Genomic DNA, 21,647 nt, shown 5'->3' on the forward strand with positions numbered 1-21,647 from the left:
ATATCTCTTTCATTGCCAAACATAGCAGTATCCTTTTAAGCCTGGAAGGATTTTTGATTTTTAAGACTCCCCTATTAAACTGCAACTGCCCCTGGGGAGGGCCACACATTAAACCAGCATGGTATTGTGGAAAGGAGTGCATTTGAAGCCCATGAATCAATTTTTTTGGAAGCTGACTCTGCTAATGATCAGACCCGTGACCTTGCTCAAGGAACTTATACTCTCTGGACTCAGTTCCCTCATCTGCAAAATGAAAATGAAAAGGGTTAGCTATGGTTTCTCAGGTCCCTACTCCAAAAACTACAATCCTATGATTCTAAGGATCACTATCTTTATCATGGATGCCTTGATACCAATAATAAAGGCACAGCTGATAAATCAAGCTGCAAATTGGCTGAGGACAACCCTCTCCTTCCCTACTTTGCTGAGACTGGGCTCTGCTGCTTCTCGGCCTTTGAAGGTTATCTTAGCCACTGATGCCATGTTCTTCTTCGCATCATCCCTCTGATCTACTGCCCATGGAGCCTGTGTTGATTTTTCCAGATTCACACTTACCCCATCCCGTTATCCAACCATACATAAAGACACGTGGGATCTAGTGAATGATGATGGCGCAAGATGCAGGAGAGGAAAAGAATACAAATCCTTCCCTCATGGAGCTTCCAGCCTGGAATAAGACAAAGGACAAAACAGTACCTTGTTGTTTTAGTTGAGCCACAAACATTTATTAAATGGGGTTGGTGCAGGTTTGGGAATCAACAGGACAAAAAACCAGGAAGTGTGCAGATGACCTCAGTCAGTAATGGGTCCCAGTTGTTTATCTCTTACTTCCAAACAGATTTCTCAAAGTGGTTATTCCCATCTACTCTTTAGACTTCTAAAGATCATCATCTTAACTGTCTCCTCCCTATACACACTAAACAAGTAAAATCACCTCCTCTCTTACAGAGGAGCCTAAGATAGCCCAAAATGAGGTTCACCTCATATCACCATTTTTATTTCAAATGCTTCCCACCAGTGCCTTTAACCTCATTTCAGAAGTTCCTTTTTTTTTTTTTTAGGTTTTTGCAAGGTAAACAGGGTTAAGTGGCTTGCCCAAGGCCACACAGCTAGGTAATTATTAAGTGTCTGAAACTGGATTTGAACCCAGGTACTCCTGACTCCAAGGCTGGTGCTTTATCCACTACGCCACCTAGCCACCCCTAGAAGTTCCTTTCTTAAGCTAATGCTCAGTACTCACCATCTTAAGCATAAAACTATTCTTGAACCATTCTAATTTTTCTAGACAATTTCTGTCTCTTTATTCCCAAACTCTGAACACCCAAGGTCTCTACTTTCTACCCATTCATAATGACTCCGACCTCTTTCCAATTTTCTCTCTCACTTTTTTCTTCCAACTCACACCCTTTGTTTCCATATTTCTTCATCTACCTGTATTCACTTATACTGTTCCTTTCACCTGATATTCCTTCTCCTATATTAGCTTATTCCGGTTGAAATACAACCCATCAAAAGTCAGGACCAGGGAGACTGTGGAATGAGAGGTATGCAACTATGAACACACACAATAGTTCTGGGAAAGCAATTTAGAATTGTGCAAATCAAGTAACTAAAATGTCCATACTCTTGGACTCAGAGATTCTACAGCTAGTCATTAACTAGCGTGAAATATCCATGACAACTCTTTGTACAGTTATAAAGAAGTAGAAAAAAGTAGCTTCCATTGATTGGAGAATGGCTAAATAATTTGGCTACATGAAAATAATGGAATATTATTGGGTTGTAAGAAACACCAAACAGGATGAAAAGAGAGAAGCATGGAAAGACTTACATGAACTGATTCAAAGTATAGTAAGCATAATGACTACAATAGCATTAATAGAAAATACAACCACCACAAAACAATCTAAAACAAATATTGCAAAATCATGAAGAATGAGGTTGGCCCCCAAAGAGATATGAGGAGATATATACCCCAACTCCTTTGCAGAGACTGATGGGTTATTAGGTCTGGAACACTGAATCAGATATCAAAGATTTTTCATTTTATTTTTTCAAGAAATATTATCCATCAACCAAGACTCAACCCAAATGCTATCTCCTCCAGGAAGTCTTCCCTGATCTTGCTGCCATAAACCTCTCCTACCAGACATATATATATATATATATATATATATATATATGTATATATAGATAGATAGATATAGAGATAGATATAGATATAGATAGATATAGATAGATATATAGATATATATATGCATATATATTACCCCTTGTACTAAAGTTGTGCGTGTATGTGTGTGTGTGTGTATGTGTGTGTGTGTGTGTCTTACCTGGTCTAACCATAACAGTGACTCACACTTCTACTAGGAACAATGCTTTACATAGACTTTCCTCACAACTACCTTAGGACATAGCTAGGACATTACTCTCTCCCCATATCACAACTTAAAGAGGTTAAGAAAATTCTTCAAGGTCACAGAGATACCAAGATCCAGACTCAGTTACAGATCTCTGAGTTCCAAGTATATCAATTTTCAAAAGTTGTCGCACAGGCTTAAGAGTTTCCCTAGTTCCACTACTTTGCATTGCCCCTACTAGAAAGTAAGCTCCCTAAAGGCAGGACTGACCTCCCTCACAAAGTCTTGCACATTGTGGGTATAAAGTATTTCACTGAATTAGGCACTAATGTCTTCCATTCCCTCTGTCACTGATAAAACTTCTCTCAAACATTATGAGTGCATTGCCTGGTAAATCCAGTGATTTGGTCTGGTCCCCAAATCCCTGATTGTCTGCCTCTGAGATCAAACACAAACTCCTGTTTTGGACATTGCTTACTTCCATGAAGACCAGACTGCTGCACAAAATTACATATTTCTTTTTTTTTTTTTTTAGGTTTTTGCAAGGCAAATGGGGTTAAGTGGCTTGCTCAAGGCCACACAGCTAGGTCATTATTAAATGTTTGAGACCGGATTTGAACCCAAGTACTCCTGACTCCAGGGCCGGTGCTTTATCCACTGCGCCACCTAGTCGCCCCCAAAATTACATATTTCTTAGGAATGCACCTGTGACAAAAAGCCTACATCAACAGGAACAGTGTGGCCTTAGAGACAGGCAATCTTGGGTTCCAATCCTATCTTTGACACTTACTGCATCACCTCAGACAAGCCAATTAACTCTAGAGCTAGTGTTTTGGGGTTCATAAAATAAAGATAATAATTCCAATAGTACCCACCTCACAAGGTTGTTGGGAGGCCCGAGTAAATTAATCTGTACACAGTAAATTTTACAGTAGTCTATTGATGTCTGTTTTCATTATGAATGTGGAAAACTGGAGGCAGAAGCAACAGATGCCAGCCAGCTTGCTCCATGTGCTAGCTTTCTTTCTCTCATAGTCAAAGCCCTGCTGCTCCGGTCCAGTTAACCGGCTACTGCCTACTGCAGTTGAACAAAGGCAGCTAAAACAGAAGCTGCTCCTCACCCATGATGGCCTGACATTGAGTCTGGCCATTCTATCATAGAACAATCAAGGTCTCCCCACCCAGAATAGCAAACATCCCTCCATAGGCAGTGGGAAGTTATTTCATTAAAATGAATGTCCTATTTCTAGAAGCAGGGGGCAACATGGTCAAACAGGTCAGGAATGTGGCTGGGGAAAACATTCTAGAGAATAACACAAATACAAACCAAATTTGTTCCCATTTCCAAACTCTTTCCACCTCGAAAGGCAGAAGGTGAGGAGGGGAGAAAAGGGGAGGGGTGCAAAGTGTCCCTCTGACCTTTGGAACAAAGGAAAAAAGGATCTTTCAGGGCTCCAAGTTCCTGGACCAAATCTAAATCCCTTTTTAGCAAATCTAAATCCCTTTTTAGCAAAATGAAAATGTGCCTCTATATCTCACCTGCTATTATTCACTCAAGCTTACCAAGGAGGGTTTGTGATTTGCTTCAAACTTAAAACAGGCTTATCCCCCTAGGACAAAAGGGATGATACTTCCATAACTCCAAAAATTCCTGTCAGAGCTTTATAAAAAAGAGGTTTCAGACACTCCCCAGTGAACTACAACAGCCCCTGGACACCATCCTCTCAGGACTAAGCAGGTCTTACCTCCACTAAATATCCAATAACATCCACTCTGACCCATCCCAATTACAGCCAACCATCCCAAAGGCTTGGATCACAGGTCTTACTGGGAAGAGAGCTGTATTGAGAAGTCCTGGGTTCAAAAAGTGCCTTGGACAGTCCTGTAACTTTTCTCAGTCTCACTTTCCTCATCTACAAAATGAGAGGTCCTGGAGTCTGGCAGGCCCTGATCCATCCTGACTCTAGGACCCTGAAGGAGTACCTAAAGGTCTCAGGGTCACTCTAAGACTCCAACAAGTAGATGATCAGCAGCCAAAGAAGTGGCACTACCAGAAATTATCAGGTCAGATGGAACCCTACCATCACCCTCCAATACTGGGGATAAAAATAGACCTTAGCTTCCTCAAAGTGGGGATGAGAAGCTCAGGAAGATCATACAAAGGCCTCATAAGCCTCAGTCATTATTCTTAGAATGAGCCATATCACCTTCTAGCCCAAGACTCAAATAGTCTATGGACAGAGCTCAGAATCTGTGAATGTGAATTGAGAGAAAATGACAGTTTGACAAGTGGCAGATTCTAATGGAAATTTAGCATTCCTTCCATTTTGAACCTGGGCAACCCTTGTGTTTTGGAAGAGGATTCTCTCAGCTTCACCAGACTTGGGTCAAAGGGGCCATGGCCCTGAAGGAGTTAAAACCCTTCTTCCAGCTCAATTAAGGGACACAGGAGACTTGGCCATGGGCCAGGTGCCCCAGCACGCCCGCTGCCTGCTCTGTGTATATCCAAAACCCGCCCTCCAATCCTTCTCCCAGTAGCTCACATGTGAGCGGCAGCTGCCTAGGGAGCGATTTTTCTCTGGGCAACAGCATTACTACCTAGGACATAATTAGTGCCCTTAGTTTCATTGACGTCACCTTGTAACTCTAAAAGGTTAGGGCAGAATTCCACATTTGCCTGGTTTTTTTCCAGATAGAACAAATATAGATTGCATTAGAAGTCTATCTCCAATTAAATTCTCTTAAATGAATATGCATTCAAGCACACTCTAAGCTTCTCAGTTTACGCAGCAAACAAGTGAAAAGACGTCAACCATTTCAATTGCAAGATCTATTTGAGAGCAAGCCCATAGACGCAAAACGCCATCAGTGAAAGGCTTTTAAACTCATCAACAGACATCCTACTTTACCCTAAGTGTCTCCAAGAGACAGAGTAATAAATCTATAAGGTTCAAATGCGATGATGGGATTTGGCTTCATTTGCAGGTACCTATCTGTACGCCACCAACACTCCCTGACCCTTTGGAAGACAGGAGAGATAGAATGAGATTTTAATTTCCCTCATCTTAGGTAAACACACCTAAAAAAAAGGAGATTGTCTTATATGCAGTTGTTCCCTACAGTGAGAAAAACCAGCTCCACATAGAAAACCCAGCCTTCAAAGAAATTAACTGATAGTTCTATAGAGACCTTTTCTATGGAAAAGAGCTCATAGGTGTTCTCTTCCAAGCATTTGAAATTCAAATACTCTTCCCACCCACATTCACAATATTAATTAATGCCTTTCTCTCCCTTTGACAGATTCATGGGGGGAAAAAACCGCTAGGCAAATCAAGTAAGCCAATTCCACATCTCATCAACCCATCAGAAAATAACATCATCTTAAAAGCTCTTACTAGGGTGGGAAAAGGGGGTTCCACCCATCCTACCTCTTATTTTCTTGGATGCAAAAGTGCCTTTTTCCAAGTAAGTTCACCTTATAATGACGGAAACAGTAGGACAAAAGTGGAATGGAGACATATTAATGCAGCAGAGACCCCGCCTTTCTATATGCTTCAGCTGACACTAGGTCAAGTTCACAGCATGACTTTTGGGGTCTCTTTTTTTTTAACTTCCTATTCATAAAGACCAATTTTAAAACTTCTGAAATGTCTGCAAGTTGATTTCATTAAAGGTACTCAATGTTAGTGATACATTATGGGAAAATAGATTCTTCTTCAGAGAAGAGCAGCACAAGAATTTTTTCCACCACTAATCATTCCCAACCACAAGAGTAGAGCCCTATCCAATTCCAATAACTTATCCAGTAGATTTTTTCCTAGATGAGTTCAATTTTTCAGACCCTACCACGGCTGGTCCTTGCCTATCGGATGAAGTCCAAGCCTTGCAACCTGGAATTCAAGGCTTCCCATAGTCTGGCCCCATTTTACTTCTCCACCCATCTCTCCCCACCAAAGCCCCCTTTTCACATCAGACTCGTCTCATCAGCTTCCTGCACACATTACCTGGCTGGATGGCCGCCCCTCACTGTCTCTGTCACAATCCTAGCCAGTCTTCACATCCTACCTCAATAGCCATCTCAGCCAGGAAGTCTACCTCAATAATCCCATAATGCAGTCTCCTTCCTACCTTCCCTGGGTCCCTATTTTCCACACCTTCTAACACTGGGCAATAGAATCTGTCATTGTCCTCTGAACATTGCTTTGTCTCCCATACTCACCCCCATAAGAGTTGGATAGGCCTTGGGAGACAAGAACCAGATCTTCTGTTCTGGAACCCCTTCCCCTAAGAGAACAGAAAAGCACGTTCAGACCATTCAATGCTGAATGAATTAGGATCCTAGGATTTTGACAGCAGGAACATAATAGACCATATTGTCCTCCATATCCAGGAGGAACCCTCTCTTCTCAGCCCTCTCCTTCATTTGATCAGTTCCTTGCGAGAACTTTTGTTTCTAGTAGCCAGGCTAGGTATGCTCACTTCTCCCCTAGTTCCACACATGATTCACTTGATTTTTACCCCTCTTCTTCCTCCTTCCCATCTCCCCACTTCCCCCACACACAATACACTAGTAAACATCTGATCAATTTTTCCCTATCTTTATCTGGTCCAATCTCCCTATTTTACAGATGAAGAAACTAAGGGCCAGAGAAGTGACTCACCTAAGGCCTCACTAGTAGTAAGAAAGACAAGATTCAAACCAAGTTCCTTGGTCTCCAAATACCCACACCTCTTTCCTTTTACTGCCTCTTCTTACTCCAAGGGACTGAAAAAATCCATTGACTTAAGGAAAAGTGATCAACTTGTGAAAAAAAATAGTATCTCAGATTGGATGTTAAGGAGAGATATAGACTGCTATGAGGACTCAAGAGAGACAGGATATCTTTCCAGGATTGTTTGAAGGCAGAGCATTACTGAGGATACAGGCATTGCAGTCCCATCAGCTCATTTCTTTGTCATTGTTTTAAAGTTTATAAATGAGAAATCTGAAGTGAAATGACTGTATGGAGATTATGGGAAGATTAAATAAATTCTATTGAGTTCATACCTAATATAAAGGTGTATTTAAGGTAAAGATAAATCACCAACCCAAGATAGGAAAAGAGGAGGAAGAGAAGAAGAGGGGAAAAGAGGAGGAGAAAAAAGATGAGGAAGAGAAGTAGTAGAAGGGGAGAAAGGAGGAGGTAGAAGACAAGGGAAAGTAAGAAGAGACAAAGGAGGAAAAGGATGAGGAAAAGAAAGAGGAGAAAGCAAAAAGAATGAGCAGGAAGAAGAGAAGGATTGGGAGGAGGAAACGAGAGAAAAGAAGAGTGCTATGTCCAGAAGACAGGGCTTCTTCCGCTAACAGGCTGAAGAAAGGCTTGTCAGTGGAGTTCTTCAGCTGCTGTGCCCATTGCAGGAGATGACCCCTACTTTAAACTTAGTGTTCTCTCGTGCTAATGACAGCATCAGAGAGAGAAAGCTTCTCAAGCAGCTGGGTGCCCAACTCCTGTACTCCTGGGTTTGAGAATCATAGGGAGAAAGACAGGTCTTGCAACTGAGTTGCTGTTAGAAGAGCTCGGCTTGGCCTAGATGGGACAAAGCATTAGCCCCTGAAGACTGCAGCTCCGAAGAGATTTGCAGTGTTCTGGCTTAAGACAACAACTAAATCTGTTTAAACACTTTCTCAGTCTCCTATTTCAGGTGGCTATAAGCTAAAAGGCATTGTCATGGCTATGTTGGCTGCAGAGCAATTCTGCCCAACAGGAAAGAAGTGGGGTCTATTAGAGGAGCAGTTGAGTGAAGGTGTGGGGAGGATGGTTCCTAAAGAGACCAAGGATATCCAGTGCCCGTATCTATGAGTCTAGGCATTACCACATGTGGATCTCTCCATTCACGCTTCTCCCAACTGTGAGTCCGCTCTCCCCAAGGACCCTGCATGCACTGGTGGAAGAGTTGAATTCGAGTTTATAAATGTTCTGATTGTTCTGATTTGCCCTCTACAGAGTAGCTAGCTGGGTCACATTTTTGCTTTCTACTGAGTAAATGTTACTATACCTTCTCTTATCTCCCACTGTTTTTGTCATACAAGCTAGGAAATAAATGCTTCACACTGACAAGTTGACTGGCATGGAAAACTTGACCTCAGGGCTCAGGGGGTCAGTAGTGAGAAGCAGAAGGATGTACCACCTGTCTCCCCACCACCAGTTACTTCTAGGACTTTGAGTGGCAAGTTTTGGCTGCACGGCTGTAGTGGCTGACTGCACTTTGGGGGAAATCTTCCCGCTCTGGCCAGTGTGATCACAGGATAGGGTGAGTTTACCAGTCCAGAGAAGAGGAGAGGGGCTGCAGGGCTCACATAGAGGTCTGACATCACATTCAGGCTTTACTAGACATTGAATTGAAAAGGGAACAAATAAATAAATATATATAAATCGTTGTTGATTGACTGATTAATCTACCAGTCTAGAGTATATGACTCCAAACTGGAGTCCATAAACATTTGAGTAGGTCCTCAATAAATATTTGTTAATGAAAAGACTCTTCATTCCTTCTCTCAATGCTGTATGTTCAATGGAAGCTTAGATTTTGTGGTGAGAGAATTAAAAAAAACTCAAGAATGTGTTTGTATGTCAACAAACCACATTCTCACAAGCCAGAATAGCGGCAATGCCCACTTTTGAAAACTAAACATTTCACTGATCAGATCAGTCCATGCTGACAAATTAACACCCAGATAAGAGCTTCTTACAGCCTTTACCCACCCATTCAGGGATTTTCTGCCTCAAGGTCCCACCCAATGACATTACCCAGTGAGGAATTATCCTGTCCCTTTAGGAACAATTCTCACCACCTCTGGTAGTGTTTTCTTTTGAAAGAAATGAAATCCTGAGTTTCCTAAGGTATAACCAGTCCATAGACTCCAACCCAGCAAACCACCCATTTGGGAAATTGGGGGGAGGAAGGGGTGGGGGAAGAAGAAAATAACAAAAGAAACACATTTATGAAGATGTGACTACCAAACCTCTTTGCTAATGTCCTCAGGGAGATTTTTCAAATATTTAGGGATGATAGCACTTTGGAGATTAAAAAAAAGGCTACCACTCAAAGTCAGGGCTCTTAACCATTTCTGTGCTTATAGACCCTTCTTTACAGACTCCTAAAGTCGATGCACCCCTTCTCAGAATAACATTTTTAAGTAACTCCTAAAAAATTTTTAAATTTCTAAGATAGTTTGATTTTGTGAACTTTTATTGTATATAGAATCAACAAAAAGAAAGGATGCAAATCTTAGTCTCATTATTATAAGAAACTTACTAAACCTGAGTTGATGGTTTAATTTTATTTTTAAGAATTAAAGGGTTTAAGAACCAAATCAAAATTTGGTTTTGTCAGTAATCAGAAAGCAAAACAATTGAATAATAGTCTTATTTTAACATCTAGTTTAAAAAGGCTGAGTTAGATTACAAGGTAGTTGTAGCTTTTGTCTTATTATCAGTCTATCCTGGGATCTTTGGGAAAATCAGCATATAAGACACATCTAACCATGTGGAATAGCCCATTGGAATATCATTTTGCTATCTTCAGTTATTATGTTTATAGTTGTTATAGCTTTGTTTTTGAAACAAGATCTGTCATAGCTATGATTTGAGGCCAAAATCTTAATATTGAACACAACCAACCCCTAATTAGAATATTGTTCATCTGGTGGGGAAAAAAATGACCTTGTTTTACAACAATTCAATTGATAATGCCAGTTCCTAAAAACTCATAAAATTTCACATTGCTGTGAAAAATACCTAAAATGATAAAAGAGTAGGTTATTCTTTAGAAATGTATAAACATAGCACAATTTCAACTTTTTTACATCTGCCCCTTTGGAGAAAAAAAATGTTTATCTTAAAATATTCTCTATCACAGAAACACAACAAGGAACATGGAATCCATTCTCTGCCTAAACAATCCAGGATTTCTTAAAACGGACACTTGCCAAAGATCCCTCCAGACTTCAGGGCTGAAGATCCCTCAGCTCTGGAATGAGAAGGGAGAAATTGTTGCACCACCCCAAAAAGGAAATCCATGAAATGGGGCTGGCCCACAAAGGAAGCCTTGGTGGAATCATTAGGAGGGAATCAAAAATGTTAGGCATCCATCTGTTTTCCTTGAAGTTGTTATACTTCAATACTTGAGGCAAGTCATTAATGTGCTGTTTAGTTTAGAAAAGAAAAACATAACTCTCTGGTAAGCTTGATGGGCAGGAAAAAAATCCCCAAAAGTCAGTTTTACATCACTTTAATCCTAAATGTCACAGCTCTGAGAAGATCTGGCCCAGATGATAAAAAGCTATTTTGGTAAGTGCTTAATTAAAATGGTTTGCAGGAACAGAGAATACAACAATAATGCAAAAAGCCTTGGGTTGGAAGTCAGGGAAATGGTTGTAGTCACAGCTCTGACTCACACTTCTCCTGTGACCATGGACAAGTCCCATCTCACTCAGGCCTCCATCCCAGACCCCAAAAAGAGGGGGATGGACTTTCAGTCTCAGTCATTTTGGGATTCTTCAAGACAAGAATTCCATTGAAGTTATTCCTTTACAAAACATAGTCCTACAACTTACCATCTCAATGAAGGGGAAATCCACATTTAAGGGAAATAGGTGTCACACCCTATGAAGAGATAGTTTAAGTTGGAAGTAAGTTAGATTTTAGTGGCAGTCATAAATTTTGGTACTTTAATATTAAATGTTTCAAAGTCTTAAATTATGTGGGAGCTAAGTAGGGCCCAGTTACCTGGATTCCATCAGCACCAGCTTGGGATTTTAATTTTCACCAAGGAATTCTAGCTTCCAAAATTAATCAGGCCAATTTCTATATTAGAATAAAAACTGAAAAAAGAAAGTTTTACAAAGTATTACAACATTCCAGAGTGGTAAGTCATAGGCACCAAAGAATTCCTTCTTGCTGCTACTTTATAATGCTCCATATTCCTCAGCCCAACAGCTAAGAATAGCTGACAATATGGCACACACACACACACACACACACACACACACACACACACACACACACAGACAAACCACACACATGGGCTGTCTCCCAGTTGACAGGGCTCAGAGGGTAGTAAGACTCCAGAGCTTGAAGTTGTTCCTAATGGTAAATGATATTTTAAGTCATTTTTTAATGGTCTAGTCAGGGAAGTCGTAAAAACAGTAGTTCTTAACCTAGGGATTACGGAGAGATTGCAGGGGATCTTTGAACTCAGATGCAAAAATAAGACATATAATTAAATATAATTGATTGCTTTTGTAAAACTATATAATCTTTTGCATTTAAAAAAATTATTCTGAGAGGTCTACAAAAAAGTGGAATGTGCCCCAGTCTATGTCCAAGAAAAGGTCAAAAAAAAAAAAAGACCTAGAATGTAGTTTTATTAAAAAATGGATCTTCATTCTAAACCAGCATCTTATGACTAAGAATCTGGACTGGGAGGAAGGGAAGGAAAGAGTAAGGAGGAGGAGGAGGAGGAGGAAGAGGAGGAGGGAGAGAGGAGGAGGAGGAGAAGGGAGAAGAGGTAGAGGAAGGGGGAAATGCTGGGAACAGATACTGGAATATTTTCCAAATGAAGAGTGGAAGCTGACCAGCATATCAGAAATTCTGTCTAAGGATTTCAGGATTTCAGCAACAAGATTCAATGTATTACCTCCAGAAAGCAACTGCCTAGAATGAAAACAGATAGAAAATGTATATTTTTTTCTTTCCTTTCTTCATTGTAAACTTCTTGAGGAGCCTTTGTCTTTATTTCTTCCATGCTGGCAGAATCCTGTCCATAATAAACATACAATAAATATTTGCAAAATTTAAGAACAGAAAACAAAAACAAAACACAAAAAAAGAGTATATGAACTGCTCTAGGCAAACCCAAAGGTATTAGTTTTGGGGACAAGAACTACTTGACAAGTGGTTGGGAAAACTGGAAACTAGTCTGGCAAAAACTAGGTATAGATCCACATCTCCCACCCTCCACCAAAATAAGGTCAAAATGGGTACAGGATTTAGACATAAAAGGGTGATGCCATAGACTAACTGATCACTAAATACTCTGTCAGATCTATGGAAAGGGGAGAAATTTATGACCTAACAAGAGAGAACATTATAAATTGCAAAATGGAAGATTTTGATTTATATTAAAGCTTTTGTACTACTAAAACCAATGCTGCAAAGATTAGAAGGAAAACAGAAAGCTGGGAAACAATTTTCACAGCTAGTTCTGATTTCTAAAATATAGAGAACTGAATCAAATTTATAAGATTACAAGTCATTCCTCAATTGATATCAAAGGATATGAGCAGTTTTCAAATGAAATTAAATCTACATATGAACATATGAAGAAATGCTTCAAATCATTAGTGATTACAGAAATGTAAATTAAAACAAGGTACTTACCAGGTACCTCACACTTGTCAAGAGATTGGCCAAGATGACAAAAAGGGAAAATAATCAATGTTGGAGGTTGTGGGAACATTGGAACATTAACACCTTACTGGTGATGTGAACTGATACATCCATTCTGAGAGCAATGTGGAGTTATGCCCAAAGAACAATAAAACAAATCATGCCTTTTGACCAAGGAATATTGATACTGGGCTTATATTCAAAAGAAATGATAAAAAAAATAGGAAGTCTCACGTGTTCCAAAAATCAGCTCTTTTTGTAGTAGCAAAGAATTGAAAACTGAGGGGATGCCCAACCATTGGGGAATGGCTAAACAAGTTATGGTATATGAATGTTATGGAGTATAGCTCTATAAGAAACCATGAATGGTCAGACTCTAGAGAAGTAAGGAATTACAGAAACTGATGCTGAGCGGAGAGCAGAACCAAAAGAACAGTGCACACATCAACGTGAGTAGATCTATCTTGATTGAATGCAGCTCCTTTCAGCAGTTCAGAGAACAAGGATAACCCTAGCAGACTGGCTTTGGACAATGCCATCCACACTCACAGGAAGATAAAAAAAAAAAAAAGAAAAACCTATAGAATCTGAATGCTTTTACTTCTTAAAAATTTATGTTTTTCTTTCATATCACTTGGTTTTCTTTCTTTTTCCTCAGTCCTCATTCCTCATACAGAAAATGACTAACCTGTAAACATATTAAACACAAATGTATATGTTGCAATGCTCACCTGACTTTGTTATTGAGGGGAGGAGGCTGGGAAGGGAGAGTGGAAGAAAATTATGCAACTTATAAAACATGCATATGCATGTGGAGGAATGTTGAAAAACTTTCATTAACATGTAATTGGAAAAAGAAAGAAAATATCAATTGTGAAAAAAACTGCTCTAGCCATTCTGGAGAGCAATTTTAAATGAGATTTTAAAGAGAAAAGGACCAATTTGTACAAAAATGCTCAGAGCAGTTTTTTTGTGGTAGCTAAGGATTAGAAATCAAGAGGATGCCTATCACTTGGGGAATGGCTGACAAGCTGTGACGGTATGAATGCAATGGAAGTGAGTAGAATCAAGAGAACACTGTACAGAAAGTGTAGGATGAAGAACTGGGAATGACTGAAGACATTCTCAATGGTCCCAAGGGATTCATGATCTAACAGACCCATCTGCCTCCCGAGGAAGCACTAATGCAGTCTGAATAGAGAGGCAGACTCTTCTACTTTCTCTTTTGTTTGAGTCTTCTTACATAAATGACCACTATGGAAATGTTTTACATGAATCCTAACGTATTATCTGTATCAGATTGCTTACTGTTTCAGGGAGAGACAAAACTTGAAACTCAAAACTTTAAAAAGAATGTTAAAAATTGCATTTACATGTAATTGGGAAAAAAAGATTATTTAAAAAAAAAGTCTATGGCCTAACCCCACCCCACTTTTTTGCAGAGGCAGTTCCACAGCTGTGAAACACCATCCACTTTTGGAACTTTTTAATATATTGTTTTATGTTGCTTTGTTTTTTTCACCTTTAAAAAATATAATTTGTTATATGGGATGGTTGTCTGGAGGGGAGAAGGAAGAAGATACTGGGAAAAATTCTGGTGATGGAAAAAACAAAAGTGATTACCAAAACAACAAAAAAAAAAAATTTTAAGCTTTGGCCAGAATCTTCTCAAGCCAATAATCTCAAGATTATACTTGGGAATTCCCAATGTCAAGTAACTAATAAAAATGTAGATATATTATAGAGCCTTCTATATCCCATTTTAAGCAAATATTCATAAAAATGCTTTTTTATCATTTTATGTATTTATTATATTTCTTTATAATGAATTTTTTAAAGACTGACAATAAATAATGGTTTAAGTTATTTATTTCAATACATTCTGTCCCCAAGAATTAATTAGAACTATTTTGCCATATCCACTGTGCAAAGGAAGACCCCCAAGGGCATGCAGATGATGAGGTGCAGAGACCGTGTTCACTGCTGCATTCTGGCCAAAGTGCACACCAGCAGGGCTGCTCTTGTCCACTGATTGCTTCCAATCCAGATGTCCAAACAGTCTTTCATCCCCAAAGCAAGCTAAAATGTTTGTGGAGAGGAAAAAATAAATTAAATCCAAACAAAAATAAAATTTCTAAATCTAGTTTATTGAAATAGTGTCATGAAGGTCACAAATTAAAGTTGGGAGCTTTGCTCTAACGCTGAATGAGAAAATCCAACCTGGCTGTGGAAAAGGCCGACTGGCCGTGGGCCAAACCCCAGGTAGAGAGCCGCTTAACCACTTTAAATGCCTTACTGCGAAAACAGGCTAAAGAGCTCCCCAGCTTCAGCAGTTGACCCTGCAGTCCCACACCACCCAAGGAGCCTGTGCCTACCCAAGGGCATCTGGTACCAGGCCACCAAGTCCCTCGGCAGCCACTCCATAAAGACTTGCTGACTAATGAATTAATGGGCTCTTTTGCCTGTGCAGCTGAGGTCAGTCTCCTCTCCCTCCCAAATAAAGGTCTGACAAGGCAAAGGATAAACGATGCCCCCGTTAGACAGAGGCCCCTGCTCTAAATGAAAACTTCAATGGGACCAAATCCTTTTTGTTTTTCCGAGCAAAAGGAGAGTAAGGGGCTCCTGAGAGGTTCTTAACACCCTTACAGACAGCCTGAGCCTAGAAGACAATTGTTTTCTCAACATTTCTCCTTAAGCTTCTCCGAGAAGGGGAAGGGCTACAGCATCTCGCCTTCCCTGCACCGAAGCCACTCCAACCATTTACCGAATCTGCCTTTGATATGATTTTGAAATTTTAAAATCAAATTGTCACTTATATTTTATTACACCACTTGTTTCCTCCTCAGATAATTATAAAATAAATTCTCCTGATGCAGATGAATTCACCAACATCATTTTTCCCCTCTTTTTAAAAAACCATTTTAAAAATCTATAAAGGTAAAATCAAGAGCTCACCTAGAGTTAAAATTTCCTTACAAAAGAATTCCAAAATATTAAGTGCTTTTTTGACTAAAAAATTTATTTATTTCCATGCCCCCAGGACAGGCTATAACAGAAAGAAAACTTTATCTAGTTAAAACAAGGCAGTAAGGATCAGAGATTTCTCAAGCTTTGACCTCAAATTCTCAATAGGTAAAGGACTTAATTGCATTTAGGAAGTAGAATAAAACTTAAACTAACCTGTTAAAATTCTTTTGTCCTGCCATTAAGCAGCAATGACCTGTCACCTCTCCCTTAGCCACTTGAAGAAACCTAATCTAAAATCTTAACCCATCCGTGAACAAAGGAAAAAAAAAAGGTCTGGGCGGTGGGGGTGGGGGAGAAGTGTTCTTAGTCCTGCCGCCTGAAAATGTGATTTCTAACACTATGTTCAGTTTAATGAGATACAACCAACTGTTCTGAAGTCCTGTGGAGTTTATTAAAAAGGGATTTTGCTGATACCTGGAGACAACTAATCTTATTTCTATTTTCATTTGTGAATGGTATTAAAACCCCCTTAAAAATCCCCAAGTAATTTTGCATACTTTACTTCCCTTCTTTTTTCACATGTATTAAGGTCTCCATCTAATGACTGTCAGTCTCCAAAACCAAGAATAAAGCTCAACGCCAAGTACGACACCAACAAACCCCCAGGATGGAGACTGGATGGGGACTCACTGAGATTATTCTTCTAGTTAAGTATTTTTGCCAGAAGATAATAAAGTTCGCTTTCCTTTTTAACAAAACCTTAGTTATTAAAATAAAAATTAAATGAATTTTGCTTGTGAATGTTTTTAAAGGCAACAGCAAATAAACAAATTAGCCCTAAATGATAAAATCACTATCCCCTGCTAAATGCTGAGCTGGCTTCGAGCCACCTTGGACCGAACCCAGAGCCCTCCTCCCCAGTCAAAACCCCCTGGAGCTGAAGGTGCCACAATCCTACAAATCCCACAATTATGCATTTAGCTTAAGGGGTAGCCTCTGCCAGGCCATCTTCCTAAATATGTCCCTTAACCTATAACTCTAAAATACTAAGTTCCAGATAACTTGTTCTGGGACTGAGTGTGGCTGAGCAGAGGAGAGATGAGGAGGCTGCAGCAGAAGGAATAGGGCCGGCTCACACCCGGATTCCCAAGGAAAGTACTTGCCACTGGTCAAACACACACCCAACACTCAAGGAGACTTGGGAATTACTGGAGCACAAAGAGGGTCAAGTACAGAAAGGAGAGAATCTCCAGATTCCAAAGATCCACAGTGCACAGGACTACCAGGAAATTAGACCAGCCACACAGATTTACAAAAAGACAATAGAAGTGGATTTAATTGTTAACAGCCAATTGTTAATTAGACATGAGTATTAGGTAAATCATTATGTAAATTCTAACAAAAACTTGGGGCCAGGGGAAGAAAAAGAAATCAAACTTAACTTTCTTTGTGGTATTAACTTGGTGGTTCCCTCCTCCCCAAAAAAGTTCCCCCCAAATTCATGACTGTCAAGAACCAGAAGCTACTTGATAGTGACACAGAAGAAAGAACTGATGAGCCACTGAGGAGGCCAATGGCATCCAGGATCACTAAGGGGGTACGTCCTGGGGGACATTCAACCCTTCATCCAGAAGCTGAGTTTCCATCGATCCGCACATCTCTGCCCAGGCAGGCCCGTGTGCCCAAACACAGGGAGGGCGGGTGGACCAGACAGGGCCAGAATGAAACAAAAGCTCACAAGTCTGATTTAAAATAAAGACCACCACTGCGATCACACAAGCACTTTCTTCTAAGCAAATGAGTTAGCAGATGTGAAGAAACAGGGCTCCTGCCACCTCTCAGCAGTGTGAAAAAGCAGCCCGACTTTTAGGCTCAATCTATTCTCTCTCTCTCTTGGGGACAGCTGCAACAGAGACTCAAAATTACCAGCCTGGCCTTTGGTAGAGAGGGGGGCTCAGGGGGGGAATGTCTTTGCTGAGACTGATCAGCAATCTGGGATGTTCAAAGAGGTGACCACTAACAATGTGTATCAGTGTGTCTGGATGTCTGTCTCACTCACAGAGCCAATCTCAGACCCCAAAGCATCAAAGAACAAGACACAAAATGCTTATGATCTGGTTGAAGACGTAGACCATGTGAAAAGATGGCTAGGTAGGCAAAGTATTCAATGACAGGGTCCACAAGCACAAAGCTAGGATGGGACGGAGGAGAAGAGGGAAAGGGGAGACAAAAATGAGAGAATCGTTTGCCATCACAAAGCTGGGAAACTAGCAGGGCCCTGAATGCCGAACTAAGTACATTAAAGACTCCTGAGAGTGCTAGAGAGCAAAAAAAGGAAGCTGTAAAGGAAGAGAAATAGAGAGGGGGGAGGTTTTGAGGTCATGGGACTGCAGGAATCAGGAAGGCAGGAGGCCTCAGGGGTTTCATCTGAGCTCAAAAATACAAAGGGAATCCAAAGAAAGGCATCCAGCAGGGAGTCCAGGACCTTCCAGCGAGGTCCTGGTTCTGCCCCTTATTCCCTGGGGGGTGCCGACCACTTCATCTAAAGAAGTCAGAGACCCTGCAGCAAGCTACTATTTGACAAACTCAAGACATCAGCTTCTGGGATAAGAATTCATTGACAAAAATTGCTGGGAAAACTGGAAACTAGTCTGGCAAAAACTAGGTATAGATCCACATCTCCCACCCTATACCAAAATAAAGTCAAAATGGGCACAAGATTTGGACATAAAGAGCAATACCACAGATGAATTAATAGACCAAGAAATACTCTATCAGATCTATGGAAAGGGGATTAATTTATGACCAAACAAGAAAACTGTAAGATGAATGATTTTTAACTTTATTCAATTAAAAGGGCTTTGCACTAATAAAAATCAATGCTGCCAAAATGAGAAGGAAAGCAGAAAACTGGGAAACAATCTTCAACTAGGAGTTCTAGTAAAGGTCTCATTTCTAAAATATATAGAGAACTGCATCAAATGTATAAGGTCACGAGGCATTTCCCAATTGATAAATGGTCAAAGGATATGAACAGAGTTTTCAAATGAAAAAATTAAAGCTATATATAAACATATGAAAAATGCTCCAAATCATTATTGACTAGAGAAATGCAAATTAAAACAACAATGAGGTATATCACACTTATCAGAATGACCAAGATGGGAAAAAGGGAAGATGATCAATGTTGGAGAAGTTGTGGGAGAATTGGGACATTGATGCATTACTGGTGGAGATGTGAATAGATCCAATCTTTCTGGAGCTCAATATGGAACTCTGTTCATACCCTTTGACCCAGAAATCCCAATTCTAGGACTATATTCAGAAGAAATTGTAAAAAGAGGAAAAGTCCTACATGTTCCAAAATATTCATAGCAGCCCTTTTTATAATGGCAAAGACTGGAAACTGAGGAGATGCCCATCCATTGGGGAATGACTGAACAAGTTATGGGACATAAATACTATGAAATAGTATTCTATAAGAAACCTTAAATGGTCATACTCTAGAGAAGTGTGGAGAGACTTACAGGATCTGATGCTGAATGAAGGGAGTAGAACCAAGAGAACAGTGTACACATTAACGACAGTATTGTGAGATGATTAACCTTAATGGAAGTGGCTCCTCTCAGCAGTTCAGAGAGCTAGGACAAACTGTATTAGATGGCTACAGACAATGCTATCCCCATCCAGAGGAAGAAAAACAAAATGCCAAAAAAAAAAAACCCCAACCCTTGAGAATCTGATGAACACTTCATAAAAATTATCTCTTATGTGTCTCTTTCCCTTAATCCTAATTCCTCATGTGGAAAATAATAATCTGTAAACATGTTTCTCAAAAATATGTTATGTACAATGCTAACCTGACTGTTCACTGATGGGGGGGGTAGGAAGGGAGGGTGGAAGGAAATTTTGTAACTTAGAGAGATAGAGGGGCATATGAATGAAAATAAAAAGTTGGAAAAAAAAAAGAAGACTGCAAATGTGGGAGCAAACACTGCCCAAGATCCTGAGGTGGGACCTGAGGGCCTGCCCACGCGGGGGAGGAAAGTCAGGACTGTGGATCATGACTGAGGAGAAGTGATTGTCTCCACTGTTAAACATAGCAGAAAAATTGAAAAACCACACGTCCTCAGAACTGAAGTTTAAATATCTTCTCCTTGAATCTCCTATTTTTATAGATGAGTCAACTGTTTCACAGGCACATTAAATGACTCACCGAGGCCGCAGCCTCTGAAAGGCTATTAAATTGGACAATTCAATGTGATGATCAATTTTGTAGAATTTTCATTTCATTTACTTCATTTTCTCTTTTTAAAAAATGACCCGTCATTGGGATGGCTCTCTGGGGAGGGGCAAAGTGAGGGATATGGGAGAAGTCTAGATAATACATCAATAAAAGAGTGAATATTTTTTTTAAAAAGTTCTGCAGTGACCAGAGAATGTGGCTGTGCGCGGCGTGCGCTCCACGGCCGGGCCGGGCGGCCCCGGGGGTCCCCAGGGCAGAGGCGGCGCCTGCGGCCAGCTTCGGCCCTGGCACTGCCCGGGGGTGCCCTGGGGAGGGTTTCCGGGCTTGGACGGTGGCACGCCGATGAACGTGCCATACTCTACCTCAAAACGGTGGGTTCGGGCATCCCCGGGTCGGCGCCTCTCCTGAACCCTGAAAAGGAAAACAGCCCCGTAAGTGGGAGCCCCGCATCACCGAGGCCACACTTGGGGGCTCCCCTCCCCGCGGCTTCCCCGGCGCTCCAAAACTGGGGCCCACCCCAGGGGCACTTGTGTGTGGGGAGCCGGGTCACAACACGGCAGCGCCGCGGTGCAGGCAGGGGCCCCGGGGGCGCGGGGACACGCGGCCCGGGCAGGGGGCTGCGGCGGGGGCCCGTCTCCCCGCGGCCTCCAGGGGGCGACCAGCCCCTCCGGCCCGGAGCAGAGGTCAGGGGTCGCCCCTGGGGGCGGGGCTCCGAACCGGCGGGCACCGGCCAGGAGCGCGCCCCCACTTCCGGCCCCACGCGGGTGGGCGTGTCCGCTTCGCGCCCGGCCCAATCCGAGGCAGCGGCCTGGGCCTGGGGGGCGGGGCGTGCGCGCTCCCGCGCCGCCCCCGCGCCTCCCCGCCGCCGCCGCGCGCGCCCCCGGCCCCCCCCCGGCCCCCCACTGACCCAGGTAGAGCACGAGGGGGATGAAGCCCCAGCGGATGGCGAACTGGCCGCCCCGGAAGAGCTGCTGCAGCCGCTGCTTGGACTCCTTGCTCAGCTTCACCATGGCGGCGGCGGCGGCGGCGGGAAACCAGGGCCCCGGCGAGCTCGGACTCCCGCGGCCTCCTCCGCCGGAAAGTGCGCGTGGCGCGCAGGCGCAGCGCCGTCCGCGGCCTCAGGGCGCCGCGCTTTACGGCCGCGGCGTCGCGAACGGCTCGGGGACGTCGCGCCGCCCTCCTCCGCCGGCTGCCCCTCCCCCCGGCCCGGGAAGCCACGTGCGTGTTCCCGCGCTGCCCAGGGCCCCGGGGCCTGAGTGCGAATCCTGCCCCAGACTCCCCCCACCTTAGAGCCTCTGGAGACACCCCGGGGGAGCCCACCGCCCTCGGGACCCCCAGTGCCTGGCCAGCGCCCCATGCACCCCCACCTTGGGGATCCCCCCCAGACAGCCCCCGGCCTTCCTGAGCATCCTCAGCCGGGGGGAGCCTGTGCTGGGAACAAGCGCCCCCCCCCCCGGCAGCCCGGGGCGCCCCCTCCTGCCGTCCTGCCCCGCCCGGGCCGGGGGTCCTGCCGCGGGGGGCACTGGCTATGGGGAAGGACCGGGGCGCCCGGCCCCCCTGCAGCCCCCCCCCCGGCCCCCCCCCCCCCGCAGCCCCCCCCGGCCCCCCCCGGCCCCCCGCAGCCCCCCCCCGGCCCCCGCAGCC

The 21,647-nt window shown here is 42.6% G+C and overlaps 1 protein-coding gene and 1 long non-coding RNA gene across 2 annotated transcripts in view; both read right to left on the bottom strand.

Moving 5' to 3' along the window:
- Positions 1-658, bottom strand: part of LOC141494361 (uncharacterized) — an 82,219-nt gene extending 81,561 nt beyond the window's left edge. The window contains exon 1 of the long non-coding RNA XR_012470419.1: positions 556-658. This is a non-coding gene — a long non-coding RNA (uncharacterized LOC141494361). The remainder of the gene's footprint in view (positions 1-555) is intronic.
- A 13,983-nt stretch (positions 659-14,641) lies between these two features.
- Positions 14,642-21,106, bottom strand: TOMM7 (translocase of outer mitochondrial membrane 7). Its single transcript, XM_074195457.1, has 3 exons — positions 20,911-21,106; positions 20,366-20,414; positions 14,642-14,869 (listed from the first exon to the last, which is right to left on the bottom strand). Exons 1-3 carry the CDS (start codon positions 21,011-21,013, stop codon positions 14,854-14,856), a joined length of 168 nt encoding a protein of 55 aa, XP_074051558.1. The 5' UTR covers positions 21,014-21,106; the 3' UTR covers positions 14,642-14,853.
- Between the last annotated feature and the right edge of the window lie 541 nt (positions 21,107-21,647).

This window comes from Macrotis lagotis, chromosome 7, assembly GCF_037893015.1.
Source record: "Macrotis lagotis isolate mMagLag1 chromosome 7, bilby.v1.9.chrom.fasta, whole genome shotgun sequence".
NCBI lineage: Eukaryota > Metazoa > Chordata > Mammalia > Peramelemorphia > Peramelidae > Macrotis > Macrotis lagotis.